The sequence below is a fragment of the Heloderma suspectum genome, chromosome 6 (assembly GCF_057233095.1).
Source record: "Heloderma suspectum isolate Gila_16-S chromosome 6, 16-S_ref, whole genome shotgun sequence".
NCBI lineage: Eukaryota > Metazoa > Chordata > Lepidosauria > Squamata > Helodermatidae > Heloderma > Heloderma suspectum.
Window position 1 is genome coordinate 37,476,213 of NC_139463.1, and position 17,154 is coordinate 37,493,366.

The 17,154-nt window shown below is 46.3% G+C and overlaps 1 protein-coding gene across 1 annotated transcript in view; it reads right to left on the reverse strand.

Moving 5' to 3' along the window:
* DOCK5 (dedicator of cytokinesis 5) overlaps positions 1-17,154 on the reverse strand; it is a 234,958-nt gene that overhangs the window by 144,066 nt on the left and 73,738 nt on the right. The window contains exon 6 of the mRNA XM_084803950.1: positions 11,976-12,124. Coding sequence (XP_084660076.1) covers positions 11,976-12,124 — 149 coding nt within the window. The remainder of the gene's footprint in view (positions 1-11,975; positions 12,125-17,154) is intronic.

Genomic DNA, 17,154 nt, shown 5'->3' on the forward strand with positions numbered 1-17,154 from the left:
AAGAATGGGACATTTGGAAGCAGATAAGGTGGGGAAGGATGGCCTAACAGCTACATAACTGGAAAGGCAACATCAAGGCCTTGTTCCATTTGGACACTCCCTGCTCCACAGGGCTAAGTAACTGACAACAACTGCCCTGCGGGGAAGAAGAAGTGAGGGAGACAGGAGCAGGCTGAGGGAACATCAGGGTATATACCAGTTGGACTGCCCCTCCCAGGAGATAAGAAGCAAAGCAGGACCATTCCACTAAAAGGTATAGGTAAAGGTGTCCCCAACCAGTCGTGTCTGACTCTAGGGTGCAGTGCTCATCCCCGTTTCTAAGCCGAAGAGCCAGCGCTGTCCGAAGACGCTTCCGTGGTCATGTGGCCGGCATGACTGAACACCGAGGTGCACGGAACGCTAGCCCCGCTGAAATTCTAATTGTTTTTCCTTTTCCTTCCCCATCCCCTTTTTCCTTGCGTGTCATTTCTTTTTTACATTGTAAGCCTGCATGCAGACTGTCATTTACCAATGATTGTAAGCCACTCCAGGAGACTTTTTTTTTTTTTGAGTCGAGGACTGGCATAAAAATACACAGTTTGGGACTGCAATATCTCACAGAGTGCCTCTCCCAGCTCGAACATACCTGTACACTATGCTCGACATCTAAGGTCCTCCTCTGGGTGCCTCCTCCAAGGGAGGCTCGTAAGACAGCAATAAGGGAGAGGGCCTTCTCAGTGGTGGCGCCCCAATTCTGGAATGATCTCCCCGATGAGGCTCGCCTGGTACCAACATTGTTATCTCTCTGGTGCCAGGTCAAGACTTTTCTCCCTTCCCAGGCATTTGGCAGCATGTGATGAGTTTTAATTGATCCTGGATTTGTTTTATGGTTTGGCTGATGGCTCAAAGTTGTTTTTAGATATACGTTGTCTCTGTGTATACTGTATGGTTTTTTATGTTTTTAAATTTTCCAAATTGTATTTTTAAGGCTTGTAAACTTTGTAAACTGTCCAGAGAGCTTCAGCTATGGGGCGGTATAGAAATATTGCTATTATTATTATTATTATTATTATTATTATTATTATTATTATTATAATTCTTAAATAATTTATTATTGTTAATAATACTTTAATTAATTAATTTGATAAAAGGGGGATACCAAGTCAACAGCTTGGAGCCATTTGCACCAGTTAGGAGCTGACAAATCCTCCCACCTCATCAGACATTCTGCCTGCCTACGGAGGGTTGGGGGATCATTAAAAAGAGAGGATTAGTTACAGTCATAGAAAAATCCAAGAACAAAAAAAGAGACAATTGCACAAGTGGCCCTTGCTGTGTTTCGAGAAAACTCTTTATCAAGGAAAATGTCTGCAAAACCAATACAAAATCACACACGTGACCAAGACAAAACACCCCACGTAATACACTGTTTCAAACCAATATTGCAGTATCTGCCTATAATATCCACAACACATGCAGGTTAATCACTCAGTATTTCAACAGTATTTAACTTAGAATGAACTACATACAAAAACATCTCATAACAATCCTCAGTACCCAAAATATCATGATCTTATGAAAATTATTGCTTAGGGGGGAATATTTTACTTAATGGTGTCTGCGTTATCACCAAACACTTTGTAAATGGCAACCGTTAAGGTAATAATAATTGTATTTTATTTATTTATTACATTTATATCCCACCTTTTTTCCTCTTTAAGGAAGCCAAGGCAGAGTACATAATCCTCCTCCTCTCCAGTTTAGCCTCACAACAACAACCCTGTAAGGTAGGTTGGTCTGAGAGTCTATGGCTGTCAGGATGCCCTTTGCCCCTGCTGAAAACTTCAAAAGCCAAATCAAAACACAGACAAAAGGCTTTAATCCACGGCTTTTAATCCATTTACTTCATTGGGTCATACAGATGCAAATTGTCAGTGACTCACAGTCTACAAAGGAAATGCCTTCAGGGAGTTCAAAAGAAAGCTACGAAAGTTGCCCACCATTTGAAGAAAGGCGGGCTACTATCCTAACTTAAGGGGTGGGGGGGATCTTCCTCTCCCTTGTGAGGCCTCTAAGTGCCGTTGTTCACGCCGGGCCAATCGGGCAGACCGTCTAAGCTCCACCCCTGCCATCTCTCTCTTGGCCCTGCATCTATGGCTGGCAGCCCCACCTCTCCCTGTTTGCTATCTCTCACAGGGGTGTGTGAAGAGAGGCTCTCTCCATCCAGCTGGGCCTTTGAAGCCTGAGGAGTCTATGTCTCCATCTCTGGACAAGCCTGGGAAACTTCCTCCCGGGCATCTTGCAATTCTTCTTCAGAATCTGAGCTAGTGTGCCACTCCCTGTGCTCAGAGGCAACCCTGACAGTGACTGGCCCAAAGTCACCCAGTGAGCTTCCATGGTCGAGTGAGGACTAGAACCCGGATCTCCCAACTCCCAGTCCAGCACTCTCACCACTGCACCACACTGGCTCTCATGTACCACACTGTACTTTTTATGGGGTTCAATTTTGCATTTTGATACATTAAATGGCTCACCACTGTAATGAGATCTGTGTTATCACCCCAACCACATTTTGTGGATGACAACTCTGCACTTTTTTTGTATTTCAATCCCCTCTGACATCAGTGTTTACATCTCCCCCCTGTGTCCCCCTCTCCCCTGCCGTGAGCCCAGCATGTGTATATAAATAGGCCGATTTGAGGCTGACATTTCATGCATCTGGTGAAGTGGACAGTGTCTATGGAAGCTTATGCCAGAATAAATAGATGTGTTATTCTTTAAGGCGCCACAAGACTCTGTTGTTTTTATTTAATAAAAACATCTAGGAACAAGTGTTCTGCTGCAGCTCACCTAAAATGTAGTCAACCCAACAGGTCACATTTCAGGTCATTCCCTAAACCCGTTGCCTGTAGCTAAATTAAATGTTAAGGGACCACCTTTGAGCTCCAGCTTTTTAAAACAATAGGCTGATAGGGGGATAGGGATGTATCCTGTTGTAATTTACATGCTATTCCAAAAAACTGCTATTTATCATGTTGTGACTTGATATAACAATTGTGGTCATTATATTAACCAATTTAATTAAATTAGAGAAAGGTAGTTTAGGGCAGGGGTAAGGAGCCTTTTTCAGCTCAAGGACCAAACTGCAAAATTGGAAAGGTCTCAGGGGCCACATTCCAGCTGTGAGTGGGACCGAAGACAGAGTGGGCTGGGCCAAATGAGATTATTACCATGTTAAGCCTACCCAGAAGTAAGCAGGAGAAAGTTTCCGCGTTGTTTACTCAGAAGGAAACAGGACTGAATCATTCTGCAGTACTGTCAAATAGCATCCCAAATACCAATCCTCTGCATGTTTACTCACAAGTAAGTAGGTCTCCTGCCTGCAAAATGCACAGCCATAAACTTTAGGGGACAACGATGAACACACTGTTGGCTTTAATGCATCTTAATTTACTTAGGTGAACTGCAGCAGAAAACGTACCCTAGCAGTTTTTATTAAGAAACATTAAGGATCTGTTTAATTGGCATATATATTCTAAGTAAGAACTTCCATCTGACTGTGATACTTTGAGTATTAAGGCTTTTTATAATGTATCTTTTCCATGCAATTCATTGTAATGGCTGTTACATATTGTTTAAGCACTGTGTATATATTATGATTAGATTCTGCAGTATTTATTCAACACTGTTTATTGCACTGGGTGTTTTTGTCTTTTCCAAGTGCACAATTCTGTATTGTTTTAACAGACGTTTCCCTTGATAAAAGACTTTCCTTGAAAATGTGTCGGCAACCCAGAAGATGCCATCAGTTAGAATTCTTGACACTGTCTTGTGCGGCTCTCTTTTTTGTGGCTGGGTGATCTTCCAGGGTAGCGTCAGTAGGGGCAAAGGAAACCGTAGAGGAGGGAATGGATTCAATAACCCCTCTCCGCTTTCACTCACACAGCAGTCTTTGGATACCACAGGTCTTTGGATAAAAGCCGGTAATCCCCAGTTCCAACTACTGGCTTCTTTGTTTCCCAGATCTTTAACTCACAGAGTTTTGAATTTTCATCCACCATCCCCAGCCAGGTGTCCTCCAGATGTTTTTGACTACAACTCCCAGCATTCCTGACTATTACTCCATGCTGGCTGGGGCTGACTGGAGTTGAAGTCCCAAACATCTGGAGGGCAAAAGGTCGGGGAAGGCTGGACTAGCAACTTCTTTATTTACTTACTTACAACATTTATTTACAACATCTAGACAGACTCCAGAGCAGTGAACAATAAAAGATAAGAAGATAAAATAATAAAACTCCATATTTAAAATTATTTTTAGAAAAACTATGGCTGGTCAGTCAAGGGAGGCTTCCTGAAATAAAGTTGATTTGAAGAGGCACTGGAAACAACACAGTGTTGGCAGTTTCCTGACCTCCAGAGGCAGGGAGTTCCACAGAAAGGGGGCCACCACACTGAAGGCTCTTCTCCGGGTGGACTCCAGTTGGGTCATAGGTTCAGGTGGAACCATCAGAAGCATGCCCTCTGATAACCTCAGTAACCAGGCAGTTTGATAAGGGAGAAGGGGCTCTCTCAGGAACTTACTTTTTTTGAATCTATGTTTATTTTATTTATATAAATGAAATAAACACTACCAACAATATAATCAGAATCTTCAATTTCCAACATTACAATATTCTAAGAAAAAGAAAAAAAGGGAGGATAGCCAAAGAAGGAAGAGAAAAAAAGAAAAAAGAACAGAATTATATTAAACTTCAATAAGAACAAACCAAATATCCAAACAGTCGTATAGCACAGAATAGAAGCAAACGCTCCATTTCCGTTGGCCATAAACTTACTTTGATGCACTTTTGCTAAAGCATAAGGAAAGTAGCACGGAAGGCCAGCTCAAGATTGGAATGGGCCATGGGACATTTATTCTATCTATCTATCTATCTATCTATCTATCTATCTATCGCCCATCTGGTTGGTCACCCAGCCACTCTGGGCGATGTACAAAGTATGTAATAGAATGGTTTAAAACAATTAAATTGTACAGTAAAAACATCATTTTCTAAAAATGCCCTAACCCACCCCCAATGCCTGCCTGAACAACCACGTTTTTAATGCATGGTGGAAGCTCATGAAAGAGGGGGCATGGCGGAGTTCCCTAGGGAGGGAATTCCACAAAGTGGGGGCCACCACAGAGAAAGCCCTCTCCCTCATCCCCACCAGTCTAGCTGTCCCGGCTGATGGGACAGAGAGAAGGCCATCCGAGGCTGATCTTGTTAAGCAGCCTGTCTGGTGTTGCTGGAGGCGCCCAAAGGGACATGCTCTCCACCACCACCACCATGCCGTGAACGACAGATGACCCCAGATCCTCTCTCTTATCCTCCCACCCCTCCAGCATGTAAATATCCACTATTGGCAGAAAGACGAGTGGGTGGGATCTCCCCGGAAACAGCAGAGGGGGCAGCACCACTGCCAACGGAGGAAACAGACATTCTGGCAGCACAATGTACGAAGGTGGAAGAGCAGCTGTCGGGGGGCAGTGATGGGACACTGACAACTGCCCAGCTGTGCCACCACACCTGGCAGCACACTTTAGGAAACAGGCCCGTTATTTCCTCAATTCTACTCCACCCAAGGCCGTCAAAGGTTTCTTTTGATATGTCAGAGTGGCAGGAGAGGAGGGTCAGATGAAAGTATGGAGCAACACTATGAGACACAGGAAGCTGCCTCAGAGTGGGTGAGACCGGTGGTCCATCTAGCCCAGTACTGCCCACACCGACCGGCAGCAGCTCTCCAGGGTTTCAGGCAGGACGTTTTCCAACTCTACCTGGAGACACCAGGGAGGGACTGAACCTGGGACCTTCTGCGTGCAAAACATGTGCTCGACCACTGAGCTACAACCCCATCCCACTGGAGGGCCAAACCAGATGTGGGGAGTAGGGGAGAGTCATCCTCGCTTTTTATTTCAAGAGGCAACAAATAGTTCTGAACCTGTCATGCAACAGTGCAGAAGACCCATCCAGAGGGAATTTTTTAAAAGAACATACATGGACAATATTGCAGTGTAGGTAGGGATGTCAGAGAATTTCACCACGAATCTTGGGGAGGCCGAATGCCAGCGCATTCGGCCCCCCGAAATCGGTGGCGGAACGGTCTGCCCCCCCGCCGCCCCCTGGGACGGGACTTACCTTCAGCGAATCTTCCTGGCAGCGGCGGCTCCGGTGGCGGTTCAGCGGCGGCGGCCGGTCTTCTGACTGGCTGCCGCCGCCGCCATTTCCAGTTAAAAAAAAAAAAAAAGTGATAGGCTACGTAAAGATTTACGTAGCCTATCATGGCTAGATTTTTAAAAACACCGTGATAGGCTACGTAAATGTTTACGTAGCCTATCATGGCTGATTTAAAAGAAAAAAAAACGTGCGTAAGCAAATGGCAGCGCCCATGGGCGCCGCCATTTGCATTCCTTATTTTGGCACATCTTAGTCTACGTAAACATTTACGTACACTAAGACGACGAAAATAAAGGGGGACGCAAATAGTGTAGCATCTACGCTATTTGCGTTCCCCTTATTTTCGCCGTCTTCTCTGTAAATGTTTACATAGACTAAGACGTGCCAAAATAAGGAACGCAAATGGCGGTGCCCATGGGCGCCGCCATTTGCATACGCACGTGTTTTTTTTTCTTTTAAATCAGCCGTGATAGGCTATGTAAACATTTACGTAGCCTATCACGGCTGACTGCAGGGACGCAAACGGCGGCTGCTACGGCCGCTGCCATTTGCAGAGCCGGCCGGCCAGGATTCGGGGGGAGGGATGGAGCGCCTCCCCCCCCCCGGCCAGAATTTTTGGGGGGAGGGACGGAGTGCCTCCCCCCCGGCCAGAATTTCGGGGGGGAGAGACGGAGCGCCTCCCCCCCGGCCAGAATTTCAGGGGGAGGGACAGAGCGCCTCCCCCCCACCGTGAATGTCACCCTTCGAAAAGATAAGTGACTTTCGTACATCCCTAAGTGTAGGTCGAAGGCATTAGGTTCAAATCCCAACTGCAAAACATCATCCATTAGAATTCTCGGCATCGTCTGCGCACCTACTCAAACTTAGGAGTTTCCCAAAGAAAGCTAAAACAGCACATTTTTCCAGCTCCTGTCTTGAAACGTCTCCTTAATTAGCTCATCTGGCCTGAAAAGGATTTGACAGGCAGTGGATCAGTGAGCCGTGGAGGCAGCCCACAGGCAGTACAAAGTGTCCAAAGCTTTCTTTGGCTAAGAGCAACTGTGCCGATTAACATGCTGAGTGAGCAGTTTAATGTCTGGCTTGCATCTCGGGCTCAAGCGAGACGTGACAGCGGTAGGTGTGTTTGCTTAAACCCGGCTGCACCAACCATGTATATAGCAGGGGTATTTATGTGTGTGTGTGTATGTGTATATACATATACATATACATATATATATATATATATATATATATAGCGCAAAAGGGTCATGCGGGTTGGTAGTGCTGAACCTTAGTGATGGGGAAGAAATTAGTTTGGTCCGCACCGGCATGCGAACTTACCTAATTTACACTTTCCTCTTTACCTAATTTGCACTTATTTCAGCCAAAGGCCCAGGCTCAGTTTTGGAGAGGCTTTCATTCCAGTGGTGGGCGGGGCCAATGGCAAAAGGGGGTGGGGCCAAAATCCCACCATATTTTAGCTGAAGTTTGTTATTGCCAGCGATGAAGCCTTAGGAGAGAGACATGTCAACCATTTAGAACGGGGGGGGGGGGGGGAGACGCACAAAAGCCAGGAAGCCACCAAATAATTGGTGATCAGGGGAAAGGGGCTGTGGCCATCTGGAGAACCCTGGAAGGCAGGATCGGGACCCCGCATGGTGCAGATCAGGGATCCTGGAGAAATCCGCAACAGAACCAAATGAGTTTGGATGTTTATGAATCCAAACCACAGATTCCACAGCGGACTGGCTCTTCTCCAGTTGGGCAGATTCCACGGAGTTGTGGACTGTTTTTCTAACATTCCGGAATTTTACACAAATTCAGTATTAGAAAATATGCAAAAAAAATTAAAAACAGCCCAGCGTGTGCATTTCCGCAATAGGCTAAACCATGAAAATGCACATTTTTGCAAGTGAAATGCGCAATTGCGCAAATTTGGAAACTAGAAAAGAATCTGATTCTGTCAATGAGCGGACAATGGAATGAAAGGCACCTGACAATCCGTGAAACCCAGACAGAACAGTTTTGACACAATCCATACATCCCTAGACTAGACTGGGCCCCTGTTGCACCCCCACAATGCCCCTACAATACGTGGACTGAAATATTTACACTTCTCTTATGAAAGAATGTGTTAAAATCCATATATTAGGGGAAAATGCATACAAAAATGTGTACGTTCTGAGAAAGGTGCATGAAAACTGTTTATGTTTGTGTATTTTTGTGTATTTTTGTTTGTTTTTTAATTGCAAACTAATGCAAAACAGGTCAAAACAAACTTAAGACTGGAAAGACACTTGATTCCTGAGGAGCAGAGGGCATAGGTCGCAGTGGGCGTAGAGCGATTACTGTTTGCAGGTGAGCGAGGGCAGGTAGGGGCAGCAGCATGTGTATGGTGAGGCTTCATTGTGGACCTGCTACACACCTCAACCCTGCTTCAAAATTGCCATGCAGATGAGCTCTAACCATATACCTCCACAGCCACTAAAATCCACTTTGGCATGGTGCCCTATCATAATTTGGTAACTGCTGCCAAGCCCTGAGCAGTGGTCTGCACTACTAAGTCAGTCGTCCCCCCCCGACCGGATGCCCTCCAGATGCTGATGGACTACAGTTCCCATTATCCCCAGCCATACTGGCTGGGGGTGATAGGGATGGTATTCTGACAGCATCTGGAGGGCACCAGGTTGGGGAAGTCTGGTGTAAGTGACTTCTAATTTTGATGTCTCTTCCACCAGCTCCGTTGGGATATTTTGAGCAGAGGGGAATGGAAACAAATGTCCACATTTGGCGGCTGAAAATCAGTGGGGCGGAAAAGGACGTAACACCCAAGCAAGAAACGCAATTGGGCTTTTGTGGGGGACAAACACAGGCCCTCTTTAGCCAGGTACAACATTTTGCGCCATGGCAAAAAGTCAACACACACACAAAGCTGTGAGGGACGTTCTGCAGGGCACGCACCATGCGCGTAGAAAATAAGCATTTGGTAGGATTTGGAAACATCACCATGTTACAGTTCTTAACAGCCGAGTTCTCCAGCACCTGTTCTCCACGCCGGCAACTTGGCATACGGACAAAGCTGTGCTTATTCTGCGGATGCGCTGCTCATCATAGAATCAAGCGTGAAATCAGGCTGCCTGAACACATCAGCTGTAAAGGACGTCTTTAGAAGAGTGCAGGGGGGGAGGACAACAGACGTCCAAAAATAAAGGGCGCACACACAAAAATAAGAGTTTTGTGCACATAAAACAGACATCAGAAGCCTCTGTTCTAAATGAAGGGGCAGCGGACACAGTTATTTTCAGCCGCCCATTTGTCCTTCGCTGGATGAGAAACCATAGATGCAAATATATGTTGCTTGTGCATTCCCCCCCCCCCCTTGGCAGGGAAAAAAGCAATGTGCAAACAGGGACTGGGCATGTAAAGCCTCAGTTAAGATTGTTGTTAGATCATCAATGCAAAAGGATCTCACATGGGAAATGTAAGTACTATGGACCATTATCTTATCCAGCCACATTCCCCACCCGGAATTATTCCCCCCGCCAAAAACAACAACAACAACACTATGGACCTGAAGGCACATCACTACATGAAACAGAGCAGGATGGAAGCCTTCGAGGGCTGAATAGTTATGGGGCATTATATTGCCCCTGATCTGTTTTACTTTATTTCAGAATTTATATGCCGCCTTTCAAAACCAATGCTTTTCTCAACCTGGCTCACAGTGAATATCATAAAACATTTTAAATCAATATATAAAGAAAAAATGTAACCAAAACCACCAGCAGAAAAACAATTTATATCAGAGCAATAAAATGCATATTGCCATTAAAAGCAGAGAGAAATGAGATTAAAACTCCAGCTTATCATTTCAATGAAAAGTAGACTGGATTTTTTTTTTAAAAAAGAGGTCTTTTAAGACAGCTTTAAAGAAATGAGGAGGGAGACAAACATACGTCCTTCAGCAGGGAGTTCCACAGATGTGAAGCTATCCCTGAAAAGGCCCTGCCAACCTAATCTTAACAGGGGACCAACTAGCAGGATTGTTTGGGTGGATTTTAAAGCCCAGACAAGTTTGTTAGGCCCCAACCAACAAGCACGCCAATGGAAAGGAGTGGTATAAATCCAACCAATGAATAAATGGATAACAAGGCTGAAAGTCTGGGAGGACACTGCACAGGTAGGGAGATAGGAAGACAGACAGGTGGACTGACAGGAACTGACAGATGGATGCAGCTAGAGCATAGACAAGCCCGTAATTTGGCTGTTGCCTAGCCCTGAGTCCAAAGCATATATAGACAGGCTAAATGGAAGCAATCAGCTATATGGAGCTGGAGCCTAATGACAATAACACTGCCCCTTCCTAGGAACACAGGAAGCTGCCCAGTACTGTGTGCTCTGACTGGCATCAGTTCTCCAGGGTTTCAGGAAGGAGTGATCGAACCCAGGACCTTCTGCATCCAAAGCAGGTGCTCTACCACTGAGCCACAACTTCTACAAGTTCCTTTACTCTGCATCTGTCAGGGTGGAAACTGAGCCGATAGAACCCCAGAGCAGTTCTGATTCTGAGGAGGATGAGCAATCCGTGGGAAAGGAGCCAGCTCATCCCTCACAGGCACAGCAGCTGGCAGAGATTCCTCGTGCCGGCATTCCTGAGATAGATAGTGACCCTGGCAGTGAGAAAGTGCAGGAGGGTAGCTTGCTAGACACTTGACGCAGATGCAGGGAGCGACGAGTGATGGAGGGAGCAGAAAGGAGGCGTAGCGCCTGTTTGGCGCGCAAGCGACAGCCACGTCCCGTGGACCCAAGGGAAAGAGGGAGGATCTCTCCCTAGCCCATAAGTTCAGGGTCTTCAAGTGATTCTCCTTCAAATGGGGACCAAGCTGTCAGGAGTGCCCTAGTGGCCTCTTTCAGTACACTCCAATAGCCAACTCAAGACAACGACGAAAGAATTCTTTTCAAGGCTTTAATCCTTTTACAACTTAATGACACTTTCAGATACTAATCACCAGCGACTAAGCAAGGAACAGCAGAGTGGCCTATGCTCCGGGTAGGCAGTTGGTCCCTGTTTGAAGGAGAATCACTTGAAGACCCTGAACTTAAGGGCTAGGGAGAGATCCTCCCTCTTTCCCTTGGATCCACAGGACGCGGCCGTTGCTTGCACGCCAAATGGGCGCTACGCCTCCTTTCCTTGCCCTCCATCGCTCGTCGCTCCCTGCGTCTGTGTCGAGCGTCTAGCAAGCCCCCCTCCCGCACTTTCTCACTGCCAGTGTCACTATCTATCCCAGGAATGCCGGCAGGCGGAATCTCTGCCACCTGCTGTGCCTGTGAGGGATGAGCTGGCTCCTCTCCCACGGATTGCTGATCCTCCTCAGAATCAGAACTGCTCTGGGGTTCTATCGGCTCCGTTTCCACCCTGACAGCATCTCTGTGCGGCTCCACCACAGGGAACAACAGCCAAACAGAGGGGGGAGCACCAAGAACGGACAAGAAAGCCAAACAGAGAAACCCGAAAGAGGCACTGAAAGAAAACACATGTAGAGGAAGTGTGCTGTACATTGCATCAACGCACCCAGATGAAATGCTTTGGGCAGAGGCCCTCTGCTCTCAAAAAGGTCTGTCGACTCAAACTCTGAGGATGGTTCGCTTTGAGGGGCTCCGATGCACAGATCAGGAGGCTCCAAGTTCGCCTCCCAGCTGATCTTGAGAGTCGCACATAAACCAATCCCCTTTTCGATGACCCACATCCAGAGCCCCAGCCAGGAGAAGGGAAGGGAGGATGAAAACAAGAGCTGAACTTACCTATTGCCGTAGTCTATTTTGGCCGTGACTTTCTTCTTGAGTTCAGCCAGCTCATCTTTGGGGAGGGTGCCTGAGAGGATCTGGGACCGCCACTCAATTAGGCTATAGGTCATCTGCTGCACGTGGCGAAAGAGGGTCTTCTTGTTCTCCTGCAGCAGACAGGAGGTGAGAAACACAAAGATACCAAAGCTATTCTGTGCCTACAGAAAATGTACAGCCTTCCAAAGAGTGCAAGACTTCTTATCTAAAGGACCGAGCTAATACTGAATCCCAAAAGAATCACGATGGGAACAAGGATGCTAGAATAGAAAGGCCCTTGGTCTGATCCAGCAGGGCTCTTCTTATGCCTAGTCCAGCATCTTCTTTCCCAACTAGATGCCACTGGGAAGTTCATAAGCAGGGCCTACAAGCAAAAGGATGGGGAACTGTTGGGGGGGGGGCAGATGACCCACACCCAGCCACCTGCAGGCCAAACGACATTGGGGGTGAAACTCACTGGAGGTGAAGTGCACTTCGTCAGTGCTTGCTGGCACTTCTGCTAGTGCCGGCTGAGTTCACCATCCCCTCTTCCAACTGGAATTGCCTTGTTATCTCCAATTTGTGATCGGAGATAACAAGGAGGTTCCTCTCCCAACCCCGATGGAGTCCAAGCCTCCATAGGCTGGAATTAAGCCTGAAGGCCGAAGGTTCCCCACCCCTGCAATAGACCTCCTCCTCTGTTTGCCCCCCCCCCGGCAACTGACGTCCCATGGCACACTTCCTCACAACATGGAGGTTCTGTTTTACTATCTTCTCTAACAGAAACTAACAGACCTTTTCCAGTCAACCCCTTTAAAGTTAGCTAAGTTGGTGACCATTGCCACATTGTGGCAGTGAATCCCATTAATCAACTGCACACTGTGTGAAAGAATACTGCCTTTCATCTGTCCCAAATCAATGGATGATCCCACACCCTAGGCTCAATGGATGTTCCTCAGCTCTAGAATTCTGAGGGAGAGAAAAAACACAAATCTTTCTATCCACTCTCTCCACAGTCCATGCCTAATTTTGAAAACCTCTTATCATAAAGGCCATTCTCAACCCTGTTAGCTGAGATCTTTAGATGGAGATGCTGGGACTGAAGCGGAGAATTGATCCCCTCATCCAAAGCATGTGTTCTACCACTGTGCCATGGCTTCTCCCAGAACCTGGTGCCTCTGTTTCCCCCTCCATGGCTGACAGCAGCTGGGGGTGGGATTTGGAAAGCGGAACCCTGCAGCACAGAGAAAAAGTGTTAGACTTCCCCAGCCTCAACTCTCTCCGCCTCCTATTCAAAATTAGCTTTCCTGCAGTTTCTTTTCAGAAGATGAAAATTCCGTTCGGAGCTCCAGACCTAGATCTCACATGCAGCCACATGTTAGGCCCTTAGGGGACTCGTGTGTTTGACTACATTTTGTTTCAAATATTCATATGCTGCCCTTTGTCGTATTAGATTTCAGGGCATTGTGAAACATAAAAAAAGAAAAGCAACAAAACATAAAAACTGCTCTGGAAGCTGGAGCTAGTGCAGAATGCAGCAGCTCGCCTGTTGTCGGGAGCTGCCCCTTTTCAACATGTAACTCCTCTGCTGAGGGAACTGCACTGACTGCCTATTCGCTACCAGGCCAGGTTTAAGGTATTAGGACTAGTGTACAAAGCCCTAACCCCTTCATGGATCACTGCCTTGTTGTGGCGAAGGGGCTTGCGTAACTCAGTGAAGCCATAAGCTATGCCGTGCAGGGCCACCCAAGACGGACAGGTCATGGCGGAGAGTTCTGACAAAATGTGGTCCACTAGAGAAGGAAATGGCAACCCACTCCAGTATTCTTGCCAAGAAAACCCCATGGAACGTATCACAAGAGATGACACTGGAAGATGAGCCCCTCAGGTCGGAAGGTGTCCAATATACTACTGGGGAAGAGCAGAGGGTATTTCCAAGTAGCGCCAGAAAGAGTGAAGTGGCTGGGCCAAAGCCGAAAGGACGTTCAGCTGTGGATGTGTCTGGTGGTGAAAAGAAAGTTCGATGCTGTAAAGAACAATATTGTTTAGGAACCTGGAATGTCAGATCAATGAATCAAGGTAAGCTGGAGGTGGTCAAACATGAGATGGCAAGATTGAACATCGACATCTTGGGAATCAGTGAACTAAAATGGACAAGCATGGGCGAATGTAATTCAGGTGACCATCATATCTACTACTGTGGGCGAGAATCCCTTAGAAGAAATGGAGTAGCACTCATAGTCAACAAAAGGGTGGGAAAAGCAGTACTGGGGTACAATCTCAAAAAAGATAGAATGATCTCAGTACGACTCCAAGGCAAACCATTCAACATCACAGTAATTCAAGTCTATGCCCCAACCACTGAGGCCGAAGAAGCTGAGGTTGATCAGTTCTATGAAGACCTACAACACCTTCTAGAACTAACACCAAAAAAAGATGTCCTCTTCATCATAGGGGATAGGAATGCTAAAGTAGGAAGTCAAGAAATCACTGGGATAACAGGCAAGCATGGCCTTGGTGTACAAAATGAAGCAGGACAAAGGCTAATAGAGTTTTGCCAAGAGAACACGCTGATCATAGCAAACACTCTTTTCCAACAGCACAAGAGGCGACTCTACACATGGACATCACCAGATGGACAATATCAAATTCAGATTGATTATGTACCTTGCAACCAAAGATGGAGAAGCTCTATACAGTCAGTAAAAACAAGACCTGGAGCTGACTGTGGCTCAGATCATGAGCTTCTTGTTGCAAAATTTCGGCTTAAATTGAAGAACATAGGGAAAACTACTAAACCGTTCAGGTATGACCTAAATCATATCCCTTATGAAAATACAGTGGAGGTGAGGAATAGATTTCAGGGATTAGACCTGATCGACAGAGTGCCTGAGGAACTATGGACAGAGGTCCGTAACATTGTTCAGGAGGCAGCAACTCAATCCATCCCAAAGAAAAAGAAATGCAAGAAAGCAAAGTGGCTGTCTGATGAGGCTTTATAAGTAGCTGAGGAAAGAAGGGAAGTGAAAAGCAAGGGAGAAAGGGGAAGATATATCCAACTGAATGCAGATTTCCAGAGAATAGCAAGGAGAGACAAGAAGGCCTTCTTAAATGAACAATGCAAAGAAATCGAGGAAAACAATAGAATGGGAAAGAATAGAGATCTCTTCAAGAAAATCGGAGATTTCAAGTGAATGTTTTGTGCAAAGACGGGCATGATAAAGGACAAAGAAGGCAGAGACCTAACAGAACCAGATGAGATTAAGAAGCGGTGGAAAGAATACACAGAAGAACTATACAGGAAAGATCTGAATGTCCCTGATAGCCATGATAGTGCGGTCACTGAACTTGAGCCGGACATCCTCGAGAGTGAAGTCAAGTGGGCCTTAGGAAGCATTACTAACAACAAAGCTAGCGGAGATGACAGTATTTCAGCTGAGCTATTTAAGATCCTAAAAGATGATGCTGTTAAAGTGCTGCACTCAATATGCCAACAAATTTGGAACACTCAACAACGGCCACAAGACTGGAAAAGATCAGTTTACATTCCAATTCCAAAGAAAGGCAACGCCAAAGCGTGTTCAAACTGCCGTACAATTGTGCTCATTTCACATGCCAGCAAGATTATGCCCCAAATCCTACAAGCTAGGCTTCAGCAGTATGTGAACCAAGAACTACCGGAAGTACAAGCTGGGTTTCGAGGAGGCAGAGGAACTAGAAATCAAATCACCAACATTTGCTGGATCATGGAGAATGCAAGAGAATTCCAGAAAAACGTCTATTTCTGCTTCATTGACTACGCTAAAGCCTTTGATTGTGTGGATCACAACAAACTGTGGCAAATTCTGAAAGAGATGGGAGTACCAGACCACCTTACCTGTCTCCTGAGAAGCCTGTATGAGGGTCAAGAAGCAACAGTAAGAACCGGACAGGGAACAACGGATCGGTTCAAAATTGGGAAAGGAGTATGACAAGGCTGTATAGAATCATAGAATCATAGAATAGTAGGGTTGGAAGGGGCCTACAAGGCCATCGAGTCCAACCCCCTGCTCAATGCAGGAATCCAAGTCAGAGCATCCCTGACAAATGGCTGTCCAGCCTCGTCTTGAAGGCCTCCAGTGTGGGAGAGCCCACCACCTCCCCAGGTAATTGGTTCCATTGCCGTATTGCTCTGACACTCAGGAAGTTTTTCCTGATGTTCAGTCGGAATCTGGCTTCCTGTAACTTGAGCCCATTATATTGTATATTGTCGCCCTGCTTATGTAATTTATATGCAGAGTGCATCATGAGAAACGCCGGGTTGGATGAATCAGAGGTCGGAATTAAGATTGCCGGGAGAATTATCAACAACCTCAGATACGCAGACGATACCACCCTAATGGCAGAAAGCGAAGAGGATCTCAAGAGCCTCTTGTTGAGGGTGAAAGAGGAGAGTGCAAAAGCTGGTTTGAAACTCAACATTAAAAAAACGAAGATCATGGCATCTGGCCCCATCACTTCCTGGCATATAGAAGGGGAAGAAATGGAAGCAGTGACAGATTTTATTTTCTTGGGCTCCAAGATCACTGCAGACGGTGACTGTAGCCATGAAATTAAAAGACGCTTGCTCCTTGGGAGGAAAGCTATGGCAAACCTAGACAGCATAGTAAGAAGCAGAGATATCACCTTGCCAACAAAGGTTCATATAATCAAAGCTATGGTTTTCCCAGCAATGTATGGCTGTGAGAGCTGGACTATAAGGAAGGCTGAGCACTGAAGAATTGATGCTTTCGAACTGCGTTGCTGGAGAAGACTCTTATGAGTCCCCTGGACTGCAAGAAGGTCAAATCAGTCAGTCCTAAAGGAAATCAACCCTGACTGCTCATTGGAAGGACAGATACTGAAGCTGAAGCTCAAATATTTTGGCCACCTAATGCAAAGAGAAAACTCCCTGGAAAAGACCCTGATGCTGGGAAAGATTGAAGGCAAAAGGAGAAGGGGACGGCAGAGGATGAGATGGCTAGATAGCATCACCGATGCAATGAATATGGACTTGAGCACACTCCAGGAGAGAGCGCAGGACAGGAAGGCCTGGTGTGCTATGGTCCATGGGGTCACGAAGAGTCAGACACGACTGAACAGCAACAACAAAGCCCTAAACAACTTGGGACCAGGATACCTG